Source organism: Jaculus jaculus, chromosome 6 (assembly GCF_020740685.1).
Source record: "Jaculus jaculus isolate mJacJac1 chromosome 6, mJacJac1.mat.Y.cur, whole genome shotgun sequence".
Lineage (NCBI taxonomy): Eukaryota > Metazoa > Chordata > Mammalia > Rodentia > Dipodidae > Jaculus > Jaculus jaculus.
The window spans coordinates 66,161,488-66,172,824 of record NC_059107.1 but is presented as its reverse complement, the minus strand read 5'-3'; the positions used below and the strand labels follow the sequence as shown (position 1 = coordinate 66,172,824).

Below are 11,337 nucleotides of genomic sequence, written 5' to 3'. Positions count from 1 at the left end.
ATCCAATTTTCAAATTTGTTAAGGAGGCTTTTTTTTTTTCTCTCCAATGAATTTTTTGGCATTTTTGTCAAAAGATCAGATAGCTATAGCTGCCTGGATTTACATCTGGGTCCTCTATTCTGTTCCATTGATTTACATGTCTGTTTTCATGCCAGTACCATGCTGTTTTTGTTACTGTGGCACTGTATCATAGCTTAAAATCAGGTGTGGTGATACCACCAACCTTATTTTTATTGCTCAAAATTGTTTTGGCCATTCAAAGTTCTTTGAACTTCCAAATGAATTTTAGGATTTTTCTATTTCCATGGAGAATGCCATAAGAATTTTGATGGGGATTGAATTAAATGTGTAGACTGCTTTTGGTAAGATTGACATTTACACAATATTGATTCTTCTTACCTAAGAACATGGGTTATCTTTCCATTTTCTAGTGTCTTCTACAATTTCTACTTTGAGTGTTTCAAAGTTTTCATTGTAGCAATCCTTCACTTCCATGGTTAGGTTTATTCCAAGGTTCTTTCTTTATTTTTGAGGCAATTGTGTATGGGAGTGATTCTTTGATATCTTCCTCAGCACATTTGTAGTTAGTATATAGGAAAGCTACTGATTTCTGTGTGTTAATTTTGTATCCTGCTACATTGCTAAAAGTGTTTATCAGTTCTAACAGCTTGCTGGCAGAGTTTTTAGGGTCCTTTATGTATAGAACAATATCATCTGCAAATAATGATAATTCAATCTCTCTCTTCCTTTCCAATTTGTATCCTTTTTATGTGTTTCTTGCCTTATTGCTTTAGCTAAGACTTCTAGTACTATATTAAAAGTGGGGACAGTTGACACCCTTGTCTTGTTCCTGATTTTAGTGGAAAAGCTTCAAGTTTTCCCTCATTTAGTAATATGTTGGTTGTAGGTTGGTCATAAATAGCCCTTATTGTTTTGAGATATGTTCTTCTATTCCCAGTTTCTTTAGGACTTTTACCATGAAGGGATGTTGAATTTTGTCAAATGTCTTTCCTGAAGTTATTGAGATGATACATGATTTTTGTCCTTCGGTTCATTTATATGGCATGATGTTTTACATTTATCAATTTGAGTATGTTGAACCATCCCTACATTTCTAGAATAAGGCCTACTTTGTCAGGGTGAATGATCTTTTTGATATATTATTATATCCTGTTTGCCAGTATTTGGTTGAAAATTTTACATCTATATTCGTGAGGGAGATTGGCCTGTAATTTTCTTTTTATGTTCTGTCTTTGTCTGGTTTTGGTATCAGAGTCATGCTGGCTTTGTAGAAGAAGTTTGATACTGTTCCTTCCTTTTGTATTCTCTGGAAAAGTTTGAGAAGCATTGCTGGTTGTTCTTCCCTGATGGTCTGGTACAATTCACCTGTGAATCCATCATGGACTGGACTTTTTCTAGTTGGGAGATTTATTTTTATAACTCTTTTGATCTCCATGCTTGTTATATGTCTGTTTAATGATTTTTCTCATCTTGATTTTATTTTCATACATCATATAAATCAAGAAATCATCCATTTCTTACAGTGTTTCAAACTTGGGGGAATATATGTTCTTAAAGTATATCTTATGATTTTCTGAATTTCTGTGGTATCTGTTGTAATGGTGCCTTTTTCATCTTTAATTTTATTGATTTGTATTTCTTCTTTCTTTTGGTCAGATTTGCTAAGGCTTTATCAATCTTGTTTATCCTTTCAAAGAACCAACTCTTTGTTTCATTGAATATTTGTATTGGGTTTTTTTTTTTTTTTTTTTGGTACCTATTTCCTTAATTTCTGCCCTAATCTTTATTATATCTTCCCATCTACTGATTTTTGGTTTGGAGTTTACCTTGTTCTTTTCCAAGGCCTTAAGATGTTTACTTGTATCCTCTCTGATTTCTTTTTTTTTTAATACTTTTATTTTTTGTTTATTTTATATATTTATTTATTTGAGAGCAAAGGACAGACACAGAGAGACAGAGATGGGGGGAGAGAGAGAGAGAGAGAGAGAGAAGGAGAGAGAGAGAGAGAGAAAGAATGAGCATGCCAGGGCCTCCAGCCACTGCAGCCTTGAACAGGGGTCCTTAGGCTTCACAGGCAAGTGCTTAACTGCTAAGCCACTTCTCCAGACCCTAATTTCTTTTTTTTTTTTTAAACCATACATTTTTTATTGTTAAGTCATAAAGAGGTATCAAAAGCAAAAATTAGGGGACTTCCGGTTAAGATGGCGGCGTAGGTACCACGCCAAAGCAGCCTAGGGGGGAAAAAGACCAAAAAAACTCAGCAAAATACACACTTTTACTAAAAAGTGAGGTGTATAGGAAATTGAGGCGGCAGCGGAGAAGTAGAAGAGTTCCAGAGCATCCAGAGCCTGCACAGGTGGGAACAGCGGCTCCGAGGCGGCTCGGCCACCCGCCGCAGCCGCGGAGCGGCAGAAAGCCGCCGGACTCTCGGCTCGAGCCACAGGACAAGCCAGGTGCGGGATTTTCCCCTCACACCGCGCTCTCCACAACTCGGGAAACGTGAGGGGAGAGCGGCAGCGAGCAACGGAGGGAAGAGCAGACCGCGAGGTAGAAGCACACGTGGAACAGCGATACAACCAGAGCAGCCGCGGCTCCCTCCCCTCCCCCACCACCTGAACCCAGCTCCAGCGAACACAGCAGCGGCCTGGGACCCGGCCAGGCCAACTTGGGCTGACAGCAGGACCCAAGCGGGAGCAGAGTTCGGCAGCAACTTCAGCGGCTCCAGCACCGGTACCAGTGGCCCCAGCAGCAGCGGACCCAGGAGCGGCAGCGGCGGAAGATCCCGCAGCAGCGGCTTCGGGGTGAGCAGCGGCGGTGGACACGGCAGCAGCAGCTTCAGCAGCGGTGGTGGCTCCGGGGGTGGCAGCTACAACAGCAGCAGAGGCAGCAGCAGCGGCTCAGTTTGCCCCGTAGGAAAAGCAAGTGCCCAGCTCCAGAAATCAGAACAGCAGCCCGACGACCCAGGCAGCAACTTGACTGAGACCACAATCACCCAAGGTAACTGGGATTGCACCAGGGAAGGGTCTCACTTGGTCACAAGCTGACTTGGATACCTCAACAGACCAGAAATCTAAACCTCTTTGTTGATAGAGGATCTGGTCATTATAATAACTACTCTTGCATACATACTCGGGGCTGTTTTCGATTGAATGTGTACAGTGTTTAGTTAAATTTTAGAATCTACCAGTATTTTATTCCACTCAGCCTGCTTGAATACTCCTATAGCAGGGAAACTCAACCCCTAAGAACATCTTTGTAGATACTCTGAGAGTCTTAAGAGCCACACCTAATACCTTAAGGTCCTACCCTGAAAATATATTACATCAAATCAATTGATACAGCCAAGAATACACAGCTAGCTAGAAAATCCAAGCATTAACTTAATCCAAGATGCAAAAATATATACATTATAACACAAGAAACACTAAAAAGCAAGACGATATAAATCCACCTAAAAGTATTAATGCATCAGAAATGTACTCCAGTGAGAAAGAGTTAGAGGAAATGCCTGAGAAAGAGTTCAAAAGAATAATTATAAATATGTTCAAAGAGGTCAAAGAACACATGAAAACAATCAAAGAAGAAATCAAAGAGGAAATCAAAGAGGAAATCAAAGGAATCAAAGAAGAGGCAGGACACCAATTTAATGAAATAAAGAAGGCAATACAAGACATAAATAGGGAAATAGAAATAATAAAGAAAAACCAGTCAGAATTACTAGCAATGAAGAACACAGTTAATGAAATAAAAAACTCTGTAGAAAATCTCACCAGTAGGATGGATGAGGGAGAGGACAGAATATCTAAGCTAGAAGATCAGGTGGCAGACCTAATGCAGTCCAACAAAGAGAAAGACAAACTTATAGAAAAGTATGAGTGGGAATTTCAAGATATTCGGGACACTATGAAAAGATCCAATATAAGAATTCAGGGCATAGTAGAAGGAGAAGAACTCCACTCCAGAGGCATAGTAGGCATCTTCAACAAAATCATAGAGGAAAATTTTCCCCAAATTGGGAAAGAGGTGCCAATACAGATACAGGAAGCCTTTAGAACCCCAGCCAGACAAAACCCAGAAAGAAACTCTCCTCGCCACATTATACTCAAACTTCCAAACACACAAACCAAAGAAAAAATATTAAAAGCAGTTAGAGAAAAAAATCAAGTTACCTACAAAAGCAAGCCCATCAGGATTACAGCAGATTATTCAACACAAACTTTTAAAGCCAGAAGGGCTTGGAGTGATATATTCCAAGTTCTGAAAGATAACAACTGTCAACCAAGGTTACTTTATCCTGCAAAGTTATCCATCCAAATAGATGGAGAAATAAAGACATTCCATGACAAAAGCAGGTTAAAGGAGTATCTGAAGACAAAACCAGCTCTACAGAAAATACTTGATAGAATCCTCCATGCTGAACAAAAGGAAAAGCACACATATAAGGAACCTAGAAAAAACCAGCTATACTCAAATACCAGTTAACAGAAGAGAGCACAGGTAGAACAAGTAACACACACACACACACACAAATGGCAAACATAAATACACACCTTTCAATAATATCTCTTAATATCAACGGTCTCAATGCCCCAACGAAAAGACATAGATTTGCAGACTGGGTTAAAAAGCAGGATCCTACAATTTGTTGTCTCCAAGAAACTCACCTTTCTACAAAGGATAGACATTATTTTAGGGTGAAAGGTTGGAAGACGGTGTTTCAAGCAAATGGGCCTAGAAAACAAGCAGGGGTTGCTATCCTAATATCAGACAGGGTAGACTTTAGTCCGACGTTAGTCAAAAAAGATAAGGAAGGTCACTTTATATTGATTAAGGGCACACTCCAACAGGAGGACATTACAATCCTAAACATATATGCACCTAACATGGGGGCTCCCAAATTTGTCAAACAAACACTATTAGAACTAAGGTCACAGATAACACCAAACACAGTGGTGGTGGGTGACTTTAACACCCCACTCTCATCAATTGACAGGTCATCCCGGGAAAGAATAAACAGAGAGGCATCTGGACTAAATGAGGTCATAGAAGGAATGCACCTAACAGATATATACAGGACATTTCATCCAAAGGCTGCAGAATATACATTCTTTTCAGCAGCACATGGAACATTCTCTAAAATAGACCATATATTAGGACACAAAGCAAATCTTAACAAATTCAGGAAAATTGAAATAATTCCTTGCATTCTATCTGACCACAATGGAATTAAACTACAAATCAGTAACAAGAAAGGCTATAGAGCATACACAAAATCATGGAAACTAAACAATACACTACTAAATGATGAGTGGGTCAATGAAGAAATCAAAAAGGAAATCAAAAAATTTATAGAGTCAAATGATAATGAGAACACAACATATGAAAATCTCTGGGACACAATGAAGGCAGTTCTAAGAGGTAAATTTATAGCCTTAAGTGCCTATATTAAGAAATTAGAAAGGTCGCAAGTAAACGACCTCATGCTTCGCCTTAAAGCCTTGGAAAAAGAAGAACAAGGCAAACCAAAAAGTAGTAGACGGGAAGAAATAATAAAGATTAGGGCAGAAATTAATGAAATAGAAACAAAAAGAACAATCCAAAGAATTAATGAAACAAAGAGTTGGTTCTTTGAAAGGATAAACAAGATTGATAAACCCTTAGCAAATCTGACCAAAAGAAAGAGAGAAGAGACACAAATTAATAAAATCAGAGATGAACAAGGTAACATCACAACAGATTCCAGAGAAATTCAAAAAATTATAGGGACATACTATAAAAGCATATACTCCACAAAGTATGAAAATCTGAAAGAAATGGATGATTTCCTTGATCTATATGACCTACCTAAATTAAATCAAAATGAGATTAATCACTTAAATAGACCTATAAGAAACATGGAGATCCGAGCAGTTATCAATAATCTCACAACTAAAAAAAGCCCAGGCCCGGATGGATTCACTGCTGAATTTTACCAGACTTTTAAGGAAGAGCTAACACCATTGCTTCTTAAGCTTTTCCAGGAAATAGAAAAAGAAGGAATCCTACCAAACTCCTTCTATGAGGCCAGCATCACCCTGATACCAAAACCAGGCAAAGATAGAACAAAAAAAGAAAATTACAGACCAATCTCCCTCATGAACATAGATGCAAAAATTCTCAACAAAATATTGGCAAACAGAATACAAGAGTATATCAAAAAGATCATTCACCCTGACCAAGTAGGCTTTATCCCATAGATGCAGGGATGGTTCAACATACGCAAATCTATAAATGTCATACATTACATAAATGGGTTGAAGGACAAAAATCACATGATCATCTCATTAGATGCAGAGAAAGCATTTGACAAAATCCAACATCCCTTCATGATAAAAGTCCTACAGAGACTGGGAATAGAAGGAACATATCTCAGTATAATAAAGGCTATTTATGACAAGCCTACAGCCAACATATTACTAAATGGGGAAAAACTGGAAGCTTTTCCACTAAAATCAGGAACAAGACAAGGGTGTCCACTGTCTCCACTTCTATTTAATATAGTTTTGGAAGTCTTAGCCATAGCAATAAGGCAAGAGACACACATAAAAGGGATACAAATTGGAAAGGAAGAAATCAAGTTATCATTATTTGCAGATGACATGATTCTATACATAAAGGACCCTAAAGACTCTACTAGCAAGCTGTTAGAGCTGATCAAAACCTACATCAATGTAGCAGGATACAAAATAAATACACAGAAATCAGTAGCCTTCGTATATGCTAACAACAAACACACAGAGGATGAAATCAGAGAATCACTCCCATTCACAATTGCATCAAAAAAAATAAAATACCTTGGAATAAACCTAACCAAGGAAGTAAAGAATCTATACAATGAGAACTTTAAAACACTCAAGCGAGAAATTGCAGAAGACACTAGAAAGTGGAGAAACATCCCTTGTTCCTGGCTTGGAAGAATCAATATCGTGAAAATGGCAATCTTACCTAAAGCAATCTACACATTTAATGCAATCCCTATCAAAATTCCAAAGGCTTTCTTCATGGAAATAGAAAAAACAATCCAAAAATTCATTTGGAATCACAAAAAACCTCGAATATCTAAAATAAGACTGAGCAACAAAAAAGAGGCTGGTGGTATCACCATACCTGATTTTACCCTATACTACAGAGCCATAGTAACAAAAACAGCATGGTACTGGCACAAAAACAGACATGTAGATCAGTGGAACAGAATAGAGGACCCAGATGTAAGCCCAAGTAGCTATAGCCACCTGATATTCGATAAAAATGCCAAAAATACTCATTGGAGAAGAGACAGCCTCTTCAGCAAATGGTGTTTTGAAAACTGGATAAATATCTGCAGAAGGATGAAAATAGATTCTTCTCTCTCGCCATGCACAAGAATTAAGTCCAAATGGATTAAAGACCTTAACATCAGACCGGAAACTTTGAAACTGCTAGAGGAAAAAGTAGGGGAAACCCTTCAACATATTGGTCTTGGCAAAGACTTTCTGAATACAACCCCAATTGCTCAGGCAATAAAACCACAGATTAACCACTGGGACCTAATGAAATTACAAAGATTTTGCACCGCAAAGGACACAGTGAAAAAAGCAAAGAGGCAACCTACAGAATGGGAAAAAATCTTCGCCAGCTATATATCTGATAGAGGATTAATATCTAGGATATACAAAGAACTCAAAAAGTTAACCAATAAGGAATCAAACAAGCCAATCAAAAAATGGGCTAAGGAGCTAAATAGAGAGTTCTCAAAGGAAGAAATACGAATGGCATATAAGCACCTAAAAAAATGTTCTACGTCACTAATCATCAGGGAAATGCAGATTAAAACTACATTGAGATTCCATCTCACTCCTGTCAGATTGGCCACCATCATGAAAACAAATGATCATAAATGTTGGCGGGGATGTGGAAAAAAAGGAACCCTTCTGCACTGCTGGTGGGAATGCAATCTGGTCCAGCCATTGTGGAAAACAGTGTGGAGGTTCCTAAAGCAGCTAGAGATTGATCTACCATATGACCCAGCTATAGCACTCCTAGGCATATATCCAAAGGACTCATCTCATTTCCTTAGAAGTACATGCTCAACCATGTTTATTGCTGCTCAATTTATAATAGCTGGGAAATGGAACCAGCCTAGATGTCCCTCAACAGATGAGTGGATAATGAAGATGTGGTACATTTATACAATGGAGTTCTACTCAGCGGTAAAGAAAAATGAAGTTATGAAATTTGCAGAAAAATGGATGGACCTGGAAAGTATTATACTAAGTCAGGTAACCCAGGCCCAGAAAGCCAAGCGCCACATGTTCTCTCTCATATGTGGATCCTAGCTACAGATGACTGCGCTTCTGTGTGAGAATGAAAATACTTAGTAGCAGAGGCCAGTAAGTTGAAAATGAGACATAAAGGGTGGAGAAACGAAGGGAGGAGGATACTTAATAGGTTGATATTGTATATATGTAATTACAATGATTGTAATGGGGAGGTAATATGATTGAGAATGGAATTTCAAACGGGAAAGTGTGGGGGTGGGGAGGGAGGGAATTACCATGGGATATATTTTATAATCATGGAAAATGTTAATAAAAATTAAAAAAAAAAAAGCAAAAATTACAGGGTAAGACTTAACACAACTACTTCGAGCGTCAAAGGAAGTGAAAATGGAACTTGGCATTGGGCAATATAGTATGAATTAATGAACGTGGGTAGGACAAGGTAAGGGAGAACAACAGTGAAAATGTGCTGAAGATTCTAGGGGAGTGAATCTGGTGTAATTTTGATCTTGGACAAACGCCTAGGTAAAGAAACAATCTGTAAGGTTTCTAAAGCCTGCTAGGTGCTTAAGAGTCATCCTTGCCAGTGGCGCTGTCTCTGTCATCCTCTCCTTCCTCAGCCTCTTTTTCATCATCTTTGATCAATTCCAGCTGGTCTTCTTCCCGATCTTCATTATCATCATCATCCAGAAGATCTCCCTCCTCAGCAGAGTCATCTGCACCTGCCTCAGACTCCATCTTCACATTAGTTTCATCTTTCTTCACAGAGGTACTAGTTTGCTCCTCTTCAGTCTTTTCATTCTTTACCTCTACTGGGGTTGATAAGGACAAGTCTGCTTGTTTGCTCTGTTCCTTTTCTATTTTTTCCAAGCTTTCCAGTAGAGAATCCACTTTTTGTTTTATCTGGGTAAGTTCCTTCTTAATGGCTTGAAGGTCATCTCCTTTTAACTTTCCAGACTTAGAAGATGATCCTCGCTGTCCACTCTTAGAATTAAAGCCACTTTTGCCCCTTCGTGAAGTGTTTCCAGATACCCGCTGGCGTTTAGAGGGTAACACAGCACGAGCAATAGGAGGAGGAGGAACAAGTGCTGGATAACTGTACATCCTGTCATAATAATCACGCTGAAAGTCATAATCCAAGTCAAAGGAGGAGCCGTACATCTCCACTGCAGATCGTTTCACACCTGCTTTTCCTCGGTTCACTTTTGGCTCTGCAGCCAGATTAATATCTAAAACCTGGCCAGCAATCATTCTCCCATCCTCTCCTGCCACAGCAGCGCGGGCATTTCTCTCATTAACATACTGGACAAAGGCAAAGCCCTTATGAACAGAGCAGCCAACAATTTTGCCATATTTTGAGAAGATGGCCTCCACATCAGACTTCTTGACCACAAGAGTGTTGAGATTCCCAATGAATACATGGGAATTCATAGAGCGAGGATCTGTCTTGTTGGTAACATTGCTAGTCATTTTCTTTGAAGTTAAGGTTCTTCACAAAGCTGAAAAACATCACCCAGGAAGGGTGTGCATCTCTTCCGAAGGCCCCCCTGGCTCCAGGTCATCCTGGCTGATGCTGCTCCAGGCTGGGCATCCATGTTGCTGAGGCTTGTGGTTTGTGAGGGGTAGTGTACAGGAAAAGTAGGATGGGATTCAAGGTAAACAAGAGGAAGATGGCTTTCTGGGGAAACGCCATCACCATTCTAGGTGTTAAGTAGTACCACACACATTTTATTGCAGCACAGTTTAAAAATTTAACAAATGAAAGATTAAAAATAAAAAAAACAAAAATAAAAAAATTAAAAATACAGAAGTCCAGAGATGCTCTAAAACAGTTAAGTTAAAGATCAAGAAAAATAAGGTCATAGACTTAACAGCCAGTAAAATTATTTCCAGTTTGGGGAAGGGATTGAGGGCAAGGGTGGGGTTGGGAGAGAAAAGGTTTATATGATTGATCAATCTACTTAAAAATGCCAACGCCTTCACTTTCTCTCCCAAGATACAAAACTCCAAAGTTCAAATCAGGAGGCCGAAGAAATTCTTAACATTCAGAAAAACTCTTTTAATCGGCTTAAAAATCATCATTTATCATCATCATCATCACCACCATAAGTATAATAATAACTAGTAACAACAATAAAAAGGAAATCAGCGGAAAGTCAGGAAAAATGTTAAAAAAAATTATAATAACTTACTGTAGCTGAAGATCAAAAAAATCTCACTGTAAAAAAACAAAAATAAAAATAGGCCAGATTAGAAAAACTGGAGGTGCAAAAATGTTAAGTCAGTAATGTTCATTTCTTTTTTTTTCCTTTTCCAAAAGCAGTTTCAACAAAAACCGCAAGGGTAATGATCTCAATAAATAGCAGACAAACAAAGCCCTTTCCACATCAATTAATCTTAAAAATACACGAGGAAGTAGAGAGGTCAGTTTATGAGGCTCCTCTAACCTAACTGCTGCAGAAAAAAATAGAAATTTAAAAATTACATCTTAAATCCAGGTCCCGTTTCTTTTTTGGAAACAATTTAAAAAAAACACCTGTACATTTGCTGTAGTGCACACCAAGTTGCATCACCATGTTTAAAATGTCTATAAAATCAGTTTTGGAATGGGAATGTGTGTGTTCTGGAAGGGTGGGGAAGGGAAGTTAAAAATCAAAGCTGAGCTCCAGTGAGTAAGGATGGGGTTCGCCTTGCTGCCCTCAAGCAAAGTTGACTAACAAATATTTCAAGTGATTTGTAACCAGAGTGAAAGAGATGAGATTCGACCCTGAATCTCCTACTCGGGAGTCCTACGTGAAGACAGCCCCTAATTTCTTAATATATGAGTTAAAGCTATAAATTTTCCTCTTAGGACTGCCTTCATTGTGTCCCAAAGGTTTTGTTATGTTGTGTTGTTATTATCATTTGATTCTGTGAAATTTTGTACTTCCTTTTTTATTTATTTAATGATCCATTCATCATTCAGTAGTTTACTGTTTAGTTTCCATGATTTTGTGTATGCTCTATAGTTTTCCTTTTT

General features: G+C 38.4%; 1 protein-coding gene across 1 annotated transcript; it reads right to left on the bottom strand.

Annotated features, from left to right (window-relative positions):
- Positions 1-8,702: 8,702 nt before the first annotated feature.
- On the bottom strand, positions 8,703-11,118 carry LOC123461468 (heterogeneous nuclear ribonucleoprotein C-like). Its single transcript, XM_045152091.1, has 3 exons — positions 11,017-11,118; positions 10,511-10,536; positions 8,703-9,825 (listed from the first exon to the last, which is right to left on the bottom strand). The coding sequence occupies exon 3, from the start codon at positions 9,786-9,788 to the stop codon at positions 8,886-8,888; it is 903 nt and encodes a 300-aa protein (XP_045008026.1). The 5' UTR covers positions 9,789-9,825; positions 10,511-10,536; positions 11,017-11,118; the 3' UTR covers positions 8,703-8,885.
- Between the last annotated feature and the right edge of the window lie 219 nt (positions 11,119-11,337).